The following is a 17,749-nucleotide window of genomic DNA, read 5'->3' on the forward strand; positions in this document are numbered from 1 at the left end:
TCACACTTGAATAGGCTTATCATGTAAGGCGAATTTGTTAGCATTTGGCCAATAACGTAATGGCAGTACGTATAAAGTATACTATAACAATAAAATATTTCAACTTGAATTCCCGTACTTGCCACATTATCTTTTTATTCGCCAGAGTTTTTCAGATTCGAATTCGCCATACACAATAACAAACTTGATTTGAATTTGTTAAAGTTGATCTATTACATATCTTTTTCTTTTTTGTTAATTTGTTAGGGTTATCTATACCATACTCCAATTAATTAAGTTATTTACAATAGCCTTGGTGTGCAATTGTTTAAAAGATTTAAAATAATATTTTTAAATGTATGCTTGCAAGTTGCCCTTCTTTACAAAAATATAAAATTATGAAGCTCTTCTATAATATATTACATCTATAACATAGAGAATCAAAGTAACAAAAAGTAACAATAATTTGTAATTTGCTAAATATTAATTACACTATTATGCACCTATAATAAAAACGATTAAATGAACAAAAGTAATGAATAAATTCATGGTACCAGACACTTTGTACATTTTCCTGACCTTAGCATATGAATTTTTGATTTACTTTATATGAGCACTTTCGCGAGTCAAAAACCAATGTAAAAACCTTCACATTTCTCAGTTTTAATTCTGTATTTGCTCGATTTTGTTTTTTCCGTGTCATACTTATTATAATTCTTTAACTTTATGAATACTGATAAAAATTTTCTCATAGTAAAACTAAAAATCAAAAATTAAAAACTAAATAAGCAACGAAGTTCATTTTATTTTAAAAACCAAAAAAAAAAGAGTGTAAATTTTTTATTGATGTTTTTAAGAAAACCAACAAAACGCACCCATAAAAAATTATTCTTAAATGGAATGCTTAAACAATAGGAAAGCTTTATTCACTTATTTTTAACTCAGTTAAGTAAATAAAAAAGTCTGTGTAAAAAATACCTTATTAACCTTAAAATTTTATGAATGCAGATCTTTCTGTATTGTTAAATAGATTTATAACAACTCTCTTCCAAATTTCCTATAGTTATAAAAATATCATACATAAAAAAAAATATGTGTGAAACAATATTTATTTAGTTTATTATTTTGCCTATGCTCAAATAAAATTTTGGGTGTCTTGAACTTTTTGATACTTTGTAAGCTAAAATGTGGAATATTATCTGGTTTGTTGATTTTTTTTCAAAGGTTGCTTTGCTTTGGTTTATAGGTTAAGTATGCGACATTTTAATAAAAATAAAAACTAAAGAATTTATTAAACCTATTAAAATTTTAAGAGTTGTTCTTAAATATAATAAGCTCTATTTTCTGAAATAATAGCGCAAAAAAAATTCTTGAGCAATTACAAACGTTAAACAATTCTTATATTGTTCAAAGGGAAAAGCAGAGACAGACGCCAAAGGCGTAGTGGATGTTTTATTTCACGTTATTAATTTAGATTTTCTATTTGATCAGAAGAGAAGGAGAGTTCATTACACAAATTCTTCTCCGCATAGCATTCCTTGTGAAACTGAGGAAACTTAAGTAAACGATTGCCGCTAGGGCATGTTTACATTCTTGAAGAAAGCAGATAGGGGGTACAGCGGGTCCTATTGTGAGTCGCGAATAATAAGGGAATTGCCTAATTAGAAAAACTCTCCTTGCCTTTTTAATTTAATTGAAGCGGAATCCTAGTTTAAGAGCAAATGTTTTATGTTACAAGTGAAACCAAAGGTTTTAAGAATTCTTAAGCAATAATTAAATTAGCAAATACTACATGTAATAATAACTAAAGAAAATATAAAGGACATTTTAGTTTATAATAAGTATGACAGTCCATCTATTCTGCAGTTGCATGAAGAAATTTCCATTAAGATAAATTAGTAGTGTAATAGGCACATTCTTATTGATTCCGTAACTATAATGTTGTATTAGTAAAATTCATAATATAATTAGTGGAATAGGCACTATCCTATAAATATATATGTTCTTGTTATTGTGTGTTTCAATGGATTGTATGTAGCAATCAATGTAAACAAAAAACAAATACTTAGTAATCATGTGAATTACAGTATAAAGCAATGTAGAGAACATTTCGTCGGCAATTTCTTCATGCCTCTGTAGCTCAGTTGGTAGAGCGTCCGCCTAGAAAGCGGTAGGTCACTGGTTCGAGTCCAGTTCGAGGAGAAAAATTTTTTTAATGAATAATTTTTCTGCCTTTAACTCGTTCCTTTGATTACGTCATCCATCTGTTCTGCAGTTGCATGAAGAAATTTCCATTAAGATAAATTAGTAGTGTAATAGGCACATTCTTATTGATTCCGCAACTATAATGTTGTATTAGTAAAATTCATAATATAACTATGACAAACTTAATTGGAAAAAAATATTCCTTTCAAAAAAAATCATCCCAAGAAGTGCTATGTTGTGTTTATTTCAATTTCCAATTGTGCTTTTGGTATTCTTATGCATATTTTTAGTTATTTGAACTTATGTGTGTTGCGTGTTTTTGTTTTACTCAAAAACAATTTTACAAATTTCAACTACGTTAAACTAACATAACGTTTATTTTTTGTTATATTTTGTTTAAAATTTTTAATTTTATTTGATTGATGTCGTGTTTTTAGATTTTAGTCAACTTAATAATGGAGAGCTCCAGTTATTATAAACACATTAGCGCATTTTAAATGTTATAACAAAAATAACAAAAAGAAAAGTAAAAATAAGTTTTAATCAATTTGGATCAAATCAATGATTTGTAAAGTAGCATGTTTCCTTTGAAGAAAAGGAAACTATCTCTAAAAAACTGTTAACTTTAAATATAATAAATTCTACATTATAATATTAATTACAATATTACAAAAATTTGCATACTTGTAGGGTTAGAACAAAAATTAAGAGAATCGTTAAGACGATCGAATTCAATGTTTATTGGGTGTCCCGAACTAAATGAATAAACTTTTTGTTTGAAATAAATGTAACTTACAGTTCCTGTCAAATTAAGCAATAATTTTAAAGTGGAAATGTTTTCAAATTTAAGACTTACTGTTTAAAAGAAAATGGATGTCAAAAAATTTCAACGTTAATTTAGCATAGTTTGGCCATACTTTTCCAAAGTAGGAGAAGCAAGTAGCTATTTTTTTGTAATTGTAGGATTTCAAAATTTTTTCTTGTTTCAACAAAAAAAGTGCATTTTGGGACTTTTGAAGAGATGAAGGTAAATAGGTTTCTTAGCAGAGTCTATGACTATGTTTCCTACATTGAAACCTCCAGAAATATTGCAAGAAGACGCAGACAGAGAAAAATACAGAGAGTCAAGCTGATAAGCACATTTTGACCCAATTTTATTGGGAATTTACTAAAAATTTTAATATTAAAATGTCGAAATGTCAGAAACAACTATTTGTTTAATTTTTAATATACCTTTAATTTTTGTCAGCAAATTAACATTTGAAATATGTGTGCAAAAATTCAAAACAGCTTATAAGTAGTATTATTCATATATTTTATTTTTAGTTTTGAAAATTCAAAGAAAAATAAAATCAAAGTTAAAAGACAAAAAAAAAATACAAAATCTCAACACTTGCATACAAGTGCCCACGTAACAAACCGATTTATGACGGCTGCTTTTGTTAAATAAAAATAAAAAAATAAAAACTAGAAGAAAAGATAAGGAAAAAATCAAACAAACTAGAAACAAAATATTCGATTCACTTGAATGAATTTCTGTAGGGAAAAAATGAAAAAAGCAAAATAAAATTGAAAAATTCGCTCGCTTTTTATCCGAGATTCATCAGCGGGTACAATACAAAATGTGTTTTTTTTTCATTATAGTTAATACGAAAAAGTTTTTACTTTTTTCCTCTAATGAGATTTTCATGGGAAAGTTATTAATTTCAAATTTAAGTCATTTTATTTCTATATCGTTTGTCAGTGAGTGATAATGACGGCTTATTTATTATTTTAAATGCATTTTTCTCAATATAAAACTCATAAAAATTATTACAATCGTAGTAGTACTGAACTGATGATAACATTGATGACAGCAATGTTGATGATTTTTGTTTTAATGTCTCCTAAGTTCTCACTTTTGTTATCTAAGAAACGAAGTTTGAATTTAGCTATTTGCATGAATGATTGACATAAGGTGATTTCATAATGATATTATTTTAGCGATCTATAATAAAATATATGAAATGTAAGTTTGTACATGAAAAATTAAACGACCAGAGATTGTTGATTTGTGATAAATTTTTTGGATTATGATGCAAGGAAAACAAAGTACAAATATGAGGCAATGAAAGTGAGTGTGACATAAAAGAAGAAAGATAATTTCTAAAGAGTAGAGTATTAGATGTCAAGGAAATTAAATAAAAAATGAAAATGATAAATTGCATAAAAATGAATTTAGTGTGTATCTGCGTAAGAAATATTTTTTTGTAATTGATTGAAATGATTGAAATCAGAATTGCCAATTTGATCGAAAATGAAAGATTTGCGTAAAATTACTGATATGTTGGTTAGTAAATTATTTCAGCAAGGGCAAGGTTTTGTGGTTATCACATTACAAAGTGTTCCTTAAATAAAAGTCAACAGGTGAAAAAATTTCTTTGATTATACAATGTTTATTGTTTATGTTAATTTAAAAAAATAATTAGTTATTGTTCAAATGAGGCTTGAATATATTTTGAGTTCAAGAAATATAGACAAATAAATACTTCTTCATGAAATAACATCCCCCCAAAATTAAATTTAGTTAAAATTAATTTAGCACGTTCCCTGTCCCAATACAAACATGCAAAATTTAAAAAATATTTTTTCGTATGTCCCGGCGTTTTTCTTTACTTTATTATCGTACCAGTAGGTCCATTGCACAATCTGTACAGTTTCGTTACGTCCAGTCGAATAATTTGCTTTAGAAGTTTAATATACCCCCTGACGCACATATGGCTCAGGAACGTATTGCAAGTTTCCTGAACCACATGTGGCTCAGCAAACAGGGAACCTGTTAAATCGCGTTTCCTGACGAAATAGAGTTTTTCAATGAAAATTACATTGAGTTGACTTTAAAAACTTTTATTTGTTAAAATAACTGTTCTGCACCAATATTATTGGCGATTTAAAAAACTGAATCCAATTAAAAAAATCTGATGTGGTCAGCATATAACCGACCGCATTGTGTATTGTCTAGTTAAATGAAAGTGTTACAGAATATTATAAATAGAAAATGTCTGTTAAATACTTCTTTCCAATTTTTAGGACATTAGTAAGCTTATAGTTAACATATCTAGAAAAATGTAAATTTGGCTCTTAGTAGAGTTTCGCTTTGTGCTACCCGAATTCCCTGAAATGCTCGCCAGTTAGTTTGGGTAACAACCAGAATTCAAATATTAAATTTCAAGAAATTCCATCAATCCGTTCCGTAGATATGGTGAAAAATGCAAAATCGGCAGTCAGATCAGTTTCCGAGCCCTGATCTTTCCAAAAAATTTACATGTTCATTGTTTTAATGCGAGGAATTCAAATATTAAATTTCAATGAAATCGGTTGATTATTTCTCTTTATATACACAAAAATGTATATTTGGCCCGTAGTAAACTTCTAGTTGCCGATGCCTAATTTCTTTCAAAACATGGGAGCTTTCGCGGACGGTCGAGCTGAGCTTATCTGTAAAATTTCAAGTAAATCGGTTGGATATTTTCTTTGAAATGTTCAAAAATGTAAAACAGGCCCGCTAAAAAGTGCAGTTCCCGAGGCCTGATATAAACCAAAAGTTGATCAATCCGTGCCATGGTGGAAATAAACTTACATATAAAATTTCATCAAAATCGGTTCAGCCGAACTTGAGATACACGCGTGCATACACAGACCGTCAGACCGACAGACCGACAGGTTGCTAAAAATAGTTTATTTACACTTCCCTACTATGGAGAAGTACGTTCCCACCGAAAACTCGATATGCAAAATTTGTTGCCATCACATAACCTACCTATTGTTATATCGATAGGGCTCGAAAAACTGAAATATGGGCCGAATTTACATTTTTTATCATATCTATGGAACTAATTTCTTGAAATTTGATATTTGAGTTCTGGTGGTTATCGAAACCCACTAGTAAACTTTTCAAGGAATTCGAGTGACACAAAGCAAAATTCTACTAAGAGCCAAATTTACACTTTTCTAGGTTTGTTAACTAAAAGCTTACTAACGCCTTAAAAATTGGAAAGAACTTTTTAAAAGGGATTTTTATAATATTCTCTAAAACTTTCACTTGACTAGACCATACACATTGCATTCCGCTAAGTGCTGACCACATCAGATTTTTTTTAATCAAATATTCTACTAATTTGTCAATAAATAATTTGCATATTTATTCATTATAAAAGTAACGTCGAAGGCCAGCCTAGCAAGCTACTGGAGACTTTAAATCTATTGCTCATAGTACAATAAATACAGCCTCGGATAAAAATATGGATGACTTAACTGGTAAAGACTTGGAAAGGAAAAGGATAAAACGATTTTGGAAAAGAAATATACTAAGATTTGCATGCTGGAACATAACATCTTTCAACAATAAAGACCAGGAACTCCTCATGGAAATGGAAAATCATAAGATCGATTTCTGTTCCATTTCAGAAACAAAGAAAAAAGGCAAAGGCACTATAAAGTACAAAAATTATTTGCTCGTCTACAGCGGTAAAGAGAAACACCAACGCGCTAAATCAGGAGTAGGATTGCTTCTAAATAATAAATTCATACCTCACATTGAAAACATAAATTATATTAACGATCGCTTACTAGTAGTAACTTTTAAATTTAATAATAAAATTTTGCACATAGTAAACACGTACGCACCAGATATCAGCAAACCAAAAGAAGAAGCAGAAAGGTTCTACGATCAGCTACAGTCAGAAATCGATAAACTCCCCCCTAGTGATAAAATACTAATATCAGGTGACATGAACGCTAGAATAGGTAATAACGTAATAAGTGGCATCAAGCAGCGCTTCAATGAAAATATTTTAAATGAAAATGGCGAGATGCTCGTTGACTTTTGTGCCAGAAATGAATTTCGGATTAATAACACCTTTTTCCGTCATAAACCTCAACACAAATTCACGTGGTGTAATACCAGAGGGCACAAATCAACAATAGATTACTTTATTACTAATAGGAGTTTTCATCCAACACAAATACTGGATGTGAGATCTCTTGCTTCTGGGAACGTTGGTTCGGATCATTCTCTTGTACTGTGTAAAATAAGAATGGTAGCGAATCTGGAAAAACAAAAAAAACCTCTATATATAGAAAAAATAAACATTGAATCAATCTCAGAACCCTCTTCTAAATATTTATATGAAAAACGATTAGAGGAAAAAATTGACAACAACTCTATCGGGGATCAAGACGATGTTAATCAAGCTTGGAAGAAAATAGAAAGTAATATACAAGCTGCAGCAAATGAAGCACTTGGTAAGAGGAAAATCAATGTAAACTCGAAAGGGAATGATAAACCATGGTTTTGTGAAGAAGTGAAAGCACTAGCAAAAGAAAAACGTGAATTCTATTTAAAATACAGAAGTACAAGATCGCGATTGGCATTCCGTCTCTATGTACAAGTTAGAAACCGTGTCAACAAAGAAATAAGAAAAATTAAGACAGAGTATTGGATAAAATTCACGAAGGACATGGAATATGATATGTACAGTGGTCAGAAAAAAATATGGAACTTTCTAAGAAATAGAAAAAAGCCAATAAATGACTATGTAAGCATTCCTTCTATAAAAATCTGCGATTGGGCCTCCCACTTTAAAACACTATATGAAAACACTGACATGGAAGCAACAGAACATCGCAATTTTATATTCACAAATGAACCAACTTTTTATGTAACTGATCAAATTGTAGAGGAAAACATAAAGTTACTGAAAAACGGAAAATCACCCGGTGAGGATGGAATCTTAAATGAATATTTAAAATATGGAGGTAAGAAGCTATTCTCCGAAATTTCAAAATTATTTAATATAATATTGGAAAAGCAATCGGTGCCAACAGATTGGAAACATAGCATCACAATACCAATCCATAAAAAGGGCAACAAAAATGAGCCTAGGAACTACAGAGGCATAACTTTGTTAAGTGTAGTATTAAAATTACTGACAAAAATTATTAACAAAGAGATACAGACATCTGTAGTATTTAGCGAAGAACAGAATGGCTTTAGAAAAAATAGATCAACTGTAGATGCCATATTCATTTTACGTCAACTGGTAGAAAAATCAATCGAGTTCGACAAACCCTTATTTATGTGCTTCGTGGACATGACACAAGCCTTCGACAGAGTTCAACTTAAAGATTCAATACAAATATTACAAGAAAGTAATGTACATAAAAATATAATAAGTTTGGTCCAAGATTTGTACACAAATAACAAAACCAGGATAAAACAAAAAAATGAACTGTCCCAAATTATACATGCAACCAGCGGTATCCGGCAAGGAGATAGTCTTAGTCCAACCCTGTTCAATTTGGTAATGGATAAAATAATAAGGGCAACTATCCAAAATGGGAAAGGATACAGGATGGCCGACCATGAAATTTGCATAATATGTTAAGCAGATGATGCGGTATTATTAGCTGAAAACGAAAATGACCTTCAAAGAATGTTGTTCACATTTAACACAGTTGCCGGACAATACAATATGAAAATATCCACCGAAAAAACGAAATCAATGACTATATCGAAGGAACCAATTAGGTGCAAATTAGTAGTCAACAACAAAACGATAGAACAAGTCAATCGTTTCAAATACCTCGGTGTCGATATTACTGATTCCCGGCAAATTGAAACAGAGGTTAGTTTGCAGACCGCTAAAGCGGCAGCCATCTCTGGGAACTTACGCGATGTCATTTGGAAAAATAAATACATGTTAATAGACAATAAAGTCCGAATTTACAAGACCTGCGTTCGACCAATAATGACATATGCAGTAGAAACCAGGGCCGATACCGCGAAGACAGAGCAAATACTCCGAAGAACAGAAATGAAAACTCTTAGGCAAATATGTGGATATACGTTAAGAGATAAAATACGAAACGAAGACATAAGATCTACTTGCGAAATACAAGATGTTGTTCGGTGGACTAGATGTAGAAGGAGGAACTGGAGAGATCATGTAAATAGGATGTCAGAAAACAGAATCGCAAAGATTGCAATGAATAACAGGCCGAGCACCAGAAGACCAGTAGGAAGACCACCTAAAAGATGGAACGAATGCTGGACCTCTTCATCACAAGACCAAGAAAATTAAGGCTGCATTTATATGAAAAACAGGCTAGTAGCCTAAAACACGAAGAAGAAGAAGAAGAAGTTTTTTTTTTTTATTTTACGATGTTCCTTGCCTTTAAAATTCATAATTAATTGTTTTCAAGAACTTTTGATAATTTGAAATTTAGTTTCTCTCTTAAGCTCTTACATTATTTGGGTTACTTAATTAAATTTCCTGCTAAAATTAAAAATTTTGTATTATTATGTTTCTACTTACATTTATAAATTTATTTATTTATGTATTATTTGTATATATGTAAGTATGCTGAGTTTTGAGTACTATACTAAAATAAAGTAGGTACTTATAAAGTACTATTTTTAGTTGAATCTCTCAAGGTTTCAATAATTCTGTATTAATTGAATTTGTTTTTTTTTTTACCGGAAATGTAAGTATATTTTATATGAATATATAATTATATACTTCTGCTCTATAATCTTAAGATGATTTTCGCTAACGTTCTTCTTATAATAAGTAAAAGATTTTTTTTAAATTATAGAAATTTTTTTAAGGCTAAATGTTTTAGTACAACAATAATGTATTTTTATTTTTGAAGGCAAATTAATTGAAAACTCAAGAACGTCTGGTAATCTGAAGTTTTGAGATTCCATTTAGTATTTTATATAAAGGTATATTGTAAGTGTGTTCCACGTATTTGCGATGGTACAAGATAATATTTAAAATGTCGTTATTGAAACACCTACTTTTTTTTCTCAAAAATAAATTTTGGTTTTTCTACACTGCAATTATTATTATTTTCAAATGAAATTTAATGTTGATGAATCGGTATTAAATTAAGATCATATCAAATGATTTATACATCAGTCTGCTTTTAATATATAGGGTGAATGTAAGGTGAATGTAAGTTAAGAGTGTAAAATAGTAACTTTTTTTCCTTAAGTATCGAATTATAGCTTTTTTTTCGCTACTTATATTTATTACTTTTATTATTTCATTATCGTTATTATTATAAAATATATTTTTGATTATGTCATTGAAATTTCGTATTATTTTTAATATTATTTGCTTTATTAATAAAATAATAGAGTGCAATACAAGGAAACTTAAACGAGGTCTTTGGAAATTGAGAAAAAGAAGCAATGCTTCAATTGTGGTATTAATTCCTTGAATATTTTTATAATATTTTATATGTTTTCTATTTATTAGTGGTGAGAAAATTAAAATTTTTTACAATCTTTTAAATATAACAAAATAGAAAATATCGTAATGGTTAATAAAATATGGAAAACAAACAGCAAAATATACTTAATTAATTTAAAAGTTACAAACCATGGAACAAAATAAAAAATATTTTTATGATGTGAATCCAACATTTTGATAAAACCACGGATTGTAAGTAATTTTGCAATTTATAAAATTAATTAAATTTTATTTAAGCCGGCTTTAATTGCGCATAGAATAGTAATTTCGACCCCATAAAATATATAAGTATAAACATGATATGTGTGTGCATTATTGCTCATAATCACATTGGAAGTCGATTTATATTACGTATTTCTCTTTGGAAATTTGATATTATTTGGTAATTGAAAAAGGTAGAGGTTTCCATGTTTCGTTGTACGCAATTCCATACAAACTTTTCAATATGGGTAAGAACTTTGGTAAGAGGTAAAGTTCTCCTTATTTGTGGATTGTTTTTTAAGATTTTGATGAGTTTTCTTATAAGATTTTCTGGATATTGCTTTAAAAAAAATAGGCTAATATGGTCATGTGCCATTCTTATTCTTGAAAACCTCTCAAGAACATTTTCAATTTTTCCTGATTTTGATATCCAATGGCACCTTTAGATTTGTAATCATAACATAAAAAACATAAAAATACGCAGAAGGATCAAGTAATAAAAATTGTTATGAAGCTATTGAACAGAACTTGAAATTTGGTTTTGTGTGTTAGAATAGAGTTGTGTTTGATATTTTGAATTTGATTCAATTAGAATGAGTTTAAGATATCATATTGCTGATTAGACTTTAGAGCTTTTGTAGTTAGCTAATTGACAATTCGGGTTTTATACCAGAATTAATTCTACACAGGTATTTCTCAAAAGTGTAATTAAAGTATGCGAACAGAGATTTTATTTAAGAACAACTAAGGTTACACGTTCTTTTTAATTGAAATATTTATACATACACATACATATATACAATATCGCACAAATTATGCAAAAATTATAATTGTTCATCCTCATAAAGTAATTAAAAAATATTCTATATGTGGTTTATATGCACAAAGTCAAATTGTGGGCTCCCATTAGTTTATTTTTTGCAAATTAACCCGTTTAAATTAACGGAAGTCAAAAATCTTCAATGATTTATAATGTTGTAAAATTTTTACTATGACTGTTTGCTGTTTCATTTTGACTTATACTATAATTAAGTATTTATATTTAATCTGTATGTACATAAGTATACATACATATATACGCATATGCATTATGACTGCTTGTTTTATTCATTAGTGAGGATGTTGAATACATTTATCAGTTTTATGAGTGTAAAAAAATAAAAGTATAAAGAACTTTTGATTTAATGGGATTTATGACCTTTATCCAAATTATCGTGATATTCTATTATTATTCGTATACATATAATATGTGCATATGCTCATATTTGTATGGAAAGCATATACATACTTACATAAAGAGCGTACTTTGTAAATTGTAAGGAAATAAAATAATTTCTTGTTTTATTTATTATCGCTTTTTAAATATAATTAAATTCATAAAAATTAATTAACTCTACTTGAATGCGTTTAAAATATTGCGCTTTGTTTTTATAATAATATCAATTCAGATAAGAGAATAAGAAGCATATTAGGTTCTCAATTCTGTTTACCAACCACAATGCAACCAAAAGGACAAGTATTACAAAATAAAATTTCAAATGTCGAATTTTCAATGGAAACGAGTTTCCTTATGGTAGCGAAACTTATATGAACATTTTTGACAAGATGTTAGTCGATTTTAAGTCTGTGCATTTTAATTTCTGATAAGCCGATTTTGATAGAGATTTATACTTATACAAATTCTATTTTAAAAGCGAGGACTTCATCAAATTTTATATACTTTTATATAATTTTATATCCTTGTATATACTAGCGCCACAAAGAAATATAACACTTGGATTTTTGGAGAAATGAGGTGCCAGGAACTAATGGACCTCATTACATAAGCCAGGCTTATGTAATGAGGTCCAAATTTAGAATAGTATGTGTATCCATTTACCAGTATATTTCCGTTCTGGTGATTATATTAAAACAAGGAACAAACAAAGTTTTCAGGAATATCGACACACCGAGCCTTTACAAATGGTAGCTTTTATATTTTTGATTATGTTTAAGGAACTAACTAATGAAATATCTTTAACTTGATATCTGGGCTATATTTTTCAATACAATTGATTAACTTTTTAGGAAAATTATACTATACTATGAATCAAGTTTATACTTTCAGGAATACTTATATTTTGACTAGGACGTTATTAGTACTAGAATGTAACACAATGCGGTATTTTGTGTATTGATCAAATCAGATTTTCAATTTTAGTGTATGTATTTGATTTAAGAGTATATTGTATTCCGAAATAGAAAAGGGTAACCTCTGCTGATAACCTCCTACAACTTTCTATTGATATGCTGTTTACATTTATATAAATTTTATATCAAGCATACTACCTTGTACTATATTGTCGTCTGACATTGATTCAAATTTTGAAAATAGTTTTCTGAGATCATTTGGTACAAATAATTATTTTTATTATTTTTAGTTTTGTATTTAATTTTATATTAATTTGTATTTAAGATTTCTGTTATTCGCTATCTAATTTATAAAAGTCAAATATAAATTGGAGTAGTGTACAAATGATGTAAGTTCAAGTATTTTATTTTATTACGGAAAATAATACAAAGGCTTGTGAAAATTTCAGATTATACGCAACCTTTAATATCATTTTAAATTCTGTTGAGTTGACTAGATCAAGTACATTTTTTATGTAGTCATTTTGTCGCAATATATATGTTTTAAATGAACTTGTTCAAAATTCACACAAAAATTTTTTTATAATTAATTCTGTAATATTACGTTAATCTCAACCAAATTACAAGCCGTAGAATGAAATCTTTTCGTTAATATTCAGTCTTATCACAATTTGGTTACTATACTTAGTTTTATTGTTATTAATATAAAGAGAAGACGATAAGTCAAATGGGGTTAAACTATATTCTATTAAAAACACTGCATTGCTGTAACCTTTATATAGTTGTATGTGATTATCGAAAATTCATAATTATATTTTAGAAAAACCATGTCGCCTATTTGAATTTTTTATGTACTGAAATTATATTACAGTCAGTTCTAAAAATATAATTCAGTTTTTCAAATTAATTATTTTTACTATAATATTATAACAAGATAAAATATTTTAATTTCTGCAGATGGTGGTCATTATTCAAAATATAGACAATGGAACAGTGGACATGAACCAATGACAACAAGTCTTTCGAGGTAAAATATTCGATTTGAACTTTAATACTAATAAAAAAATACATGTATTTTTACATTAAAAAAATTATTTAATTTAAATTTTTTTTTCATTTTAATTACTATATTATAGACATTATTCACAAGAAGCCATATCTAACGGTTCAATACCAAATGGTAGGCAACAACAACAGCAATCACAACATAATGGTCTTCATAATGGTAATGGTGTAATAACAAGAGGCCCAGGAGGTTTACACGAAGATTTAGAATTTCCAAATAATATAAAAACTTTATCACGACGAAAAACAATAACATGGATGCGACCTCATGTAAGTTGTCACGATGTATTATAAAAAAAATTGTGCTTTGTTTATATTTAGGTACAAATTGTGCCCTCGCGTATAAAAAATAACTTGAATTGGAAAAAGTTTTCCACGACTTTCATACACGTTGGTCTGGTAACTGCAATAAAATCGATATTAAATACCTTTTAAAGCAATTTACTTACTGATAAATCAATTTAAGAGTTTTATTGTTTTAATTTTATTGCAGTCAAACACAAAAACAATTCGATTCACGAACTTCATGATTTTTGTTTTAAAATGTTAACAGATTTCGGAAGCGAGATTCCTTCGGCTTTAAAGCTTGTGTGTGTAATTCGTTTTACAGCCTAATTTACGCACTGCAATTTGATGATTAGTTTGTAGTTTTTGAGGTAAAATGTAACCAGTATGATCTTAAGTTTGAGTATTTTTTGAGACTTTTTATGTTATTTCAAGAAAGACATTAAAAAAATGATAATGTTGCGCTAATTTCTGTAAAGAATTGAAAATTATGTATTTAAAAATTTGTGGAACTCTTAAGAGTGGCTCTAATGACGCAGCAGTCAGTGGCATTGTAATCTATAAAAACTAGGGCTAATAGAAATGAGATAATATTATCAAAGACATTATATCTAAAAGATTTTAAATGAAAATTCAGCCAAAATATATTTCTTAAAAAATTTTGAACGGACAAATTCCATGATTACTTGATTGGTGCAGGATCTATTTTAATACCGCAGTTATTAATAAGTAAAAGGGTTCTATGGAATGAAATTTATTCAAATTTATGCATGAGGTTCAATAAATGTGTCTTATAACCAATTAATATTTGACATTTCTATATTTAATGATTATGGCATATAAAAAATTTAAAAATTTTTTTCAATTTTGTGTTCTATTATAACTTTGCAATTTATTTTATTTTAATGCTTTGGATATACAGGATATATGCACTAGGCCATTATTTCGTTTATCATCATCTGGTTGTGTATTAACATCTCGAGAACTACCAGAACCTGTTGGACCGGGTGATCCTAATTTATTAGCTGCAATAGGATGCTTATCACAATTTCCTCGATTAATGGAACGTGTTGTTCCACCAGAACAGTCATTTGATGCTGCCAATGGATACTGCGGAATGTTTCGGTAAGTGTTTTTTTCTTCATACCCAATTTTATTGTAAATTGATGTTATGTAATGTTCATATATTTGGTCAAAAATTATAAAATTATTAATTACGAGTAAAACAAAATCAATATGGATTTGAAATCTCCTACATGTTGTCACTCTTAAAAAAATTAACTGAAAAAGTAATAATTTTATAAAAATATTTATGAAAATTATTATGATTATATTTTTAATAACTTTACTTCTACATTTAAGGTCAAATATATTTAAAAGAATTGCTTTTAAACATAATATGTATGAAATTAATAAAAAAATATGTCCATTGCTTGCAGTTACTTCATTTATGGTATTATGTTATGTGCAAATTGCCTGATATACCCTCAGGTATATTACTATTTTATATTATAAATTAAAAAGTGTCCCCAACGTAAAGTTCGATATTATAATTATAGTAAACTGTCGACAAAATAATCATATTTGAATTATTTTGCTGTTGTCATGCAGAAGATTATAAGATGCAAATGGTATCATTTTAAGAATCCTAACTTAATTATGGTAAAACTTTTGGTCTACCACGAGCTTCATTTTAATTTTAGAAATACAAACAATTGTTTTACTTTTATTACTAGAATGACTGATTTAATATCAATAATTCACAAAATAGTTCCTGAACTTAAAATTATTAAATTTCTGATTCGACATCAAGTTTGAGAGAAAATAAAAACGCTGTCATTCATAGAGCAAATCTTAGTGAAGAATAAATTGCTCATTTTAATGACTCTGTTGTTAAGTAACTTATAATATGCTTTTGTTTTGACCTCTTTCTCTAAATCAATTAATATTTTAAAGAAATCTTGAATATTTTAAACGTAGCAGTACTGTATAAAATAAAAGAAAAAAAATTAAAATGTTATAAATGTAACTGTGGGTGGTTGCTTCGTTATGCAAATTATGTTGAGGGAAATTATTAGAAAACAAAATGTACAACAACATTTTCATTATGCGTTGTTATCTTTTATTGACTATATTTTGTTAAAGCCAATTAGGGCCATTTAAATTTATTAAAGAATGACAAACTCATAATATTTTTATGTTTTGTTATTATTATTCAATATTATTATTGTTATTATTATTGACATATTAAAGATTGATATTATTAAATTAGTAGGAGTTAAATTTATTTGTTATAAAATTAAAATTAATAATAAAAATGGTGTATTTATATTTTTAATTTCCACTCAAATAAAACATACTGTGAAACCAATAAAACAAATTTTGTTTATTAAATTATAGAAAACGAAATTTATTAAACATTTTAGTAATATAAAATTTTATTATTTAGTTTAAATTAAGGAGTGCTATTTGCATTCCTCATTACTCTAAAACTTTTAAAAATTTCTTCTCCTTCTGGTCAGTCTATCGGTGGGGCAGAAGATAGACCCCGGGGGCTAAAATAGTTTCCTCAAGAGAGGCGAGTAACTTATATAGGGCAACTGTAAATTGTAAATAATTTTGGAAAGAATGCCATCTAGTTTAATGTGAGCATACAAATGATGGTTGTAAATTGAAAGTCGAATTTAATTATTGATTCAACTAATTTTTACTAACTAATTGCATATTATACAATATATTTTTATAGTTTTGAGTTCTTTATATTCATCGTTATACAAACTTTCTTTTATTTATTTTTAAATATTAATAGAAAGTCAATCGTGATTTATTCGTCATAATAGCAAATTTACGAAATTTCCCTCCTCTCAACAGAAAATTAATGAAAAATTTGCATGTGACTGGCGGTTTGAAAATTCTGATCCTTTTATAATACATGTCTTCTGTTTATTAGTTCAATTATTCAAATCTTTTATACATTTTTAATGATAAATTGTGATATTAATTTTATTTCTCTTAAAAATCCAATTAAATCTTGTTTGAATAAAATCGTTTTCATTTCTATTGCTCAATTTGTTTTAATAACTTTAAATAACCAACTGTTAAAATAAGATATAAAAAATAAAACCAGTCAAATATTAAAATTTTAATATAAATTAAAAAATTCTAGTACTTCCATTATAACATTTTTCTATTTTCACTTCAATTTATATTTCAATGAAATCCAATTACACTAATTTCGAACATTTTAAACACTTTTCAAAGTAACACCAAAGCAAAAATTTTGCATAAATACAAATGGTTTTTATAATTTTTTTTCTTGTTTTCTTGCCAAATGAAAATATTTGTACCACAGGCAGTCTTTATACGCCACTTTAACTTCCAAAATACTATTAAATTCATGCTGAGTTATGATCTCTTCTACACAATAAAACGCTGCTATTTTTACAATAATAAATAAGTGGAATAAAGAAAAATAGAAAAGAAAAAATAAATAGCTAACTACATAACTGCCTAAATTATAATCTATGAAGAATTGAATGGAACAAAATCATAACGCTCCCAATTGCACAATTATTGATTAATGTTCG

At 27.9% G+C, this 17,749-nt stretch overlaps 1 protein-coding gene across 4 annotated transcripts in view; it reads left to right on the plus strand.

Annotated features, from left to right (window-relative positions):
* The window catches only part of LOC129606175 (calpain-A-like), a 117,922-nt gene that overhangs the window by 64,419 nt on the left and 35,754 nt on the right, over positions 1 to 17,749 (plus strand). For all 4 annotated transcript variants that reach the window (XM_055516313.1, XM_055516317.1, XM_055516315.1 and 1 more), the window contains 3 exons: positions 13,770 to 13,839; positions 13,949 to 14,147; positions 15,085 to 15,287. In XM_055516313.1, the coding sequence (XP_055372288.1) occupies positions 13,770 to 13,839; positions 13,949 to 14,147; positions 15,085 to 15,287 (472 nt within the window). The remainder of the gene's footprint in view (positions 1 to 13,769; positions 13,840 to 13,948; positions 14,148 to 15,084; positions 15,288 to 17,749) is intronic.

This window comes from Condylostylus longicornis, unplaced genomic scaffold (assembly GCF_029603195.1).
Source record: "Condylostylus longicornis isolate FDR11 unplaced genomic scaffold, ASM2960319v2 ptg000018l, whole genome shotgun sequence".
In the NCBI taxonomy this organism is placed as follows: domain Eukaryota; kingdom Metazoa; phylum Arthropoda; class Insecta; order Diptera; family Dolichopodidae; genus Condylostylus; species Condylostylus longicornis.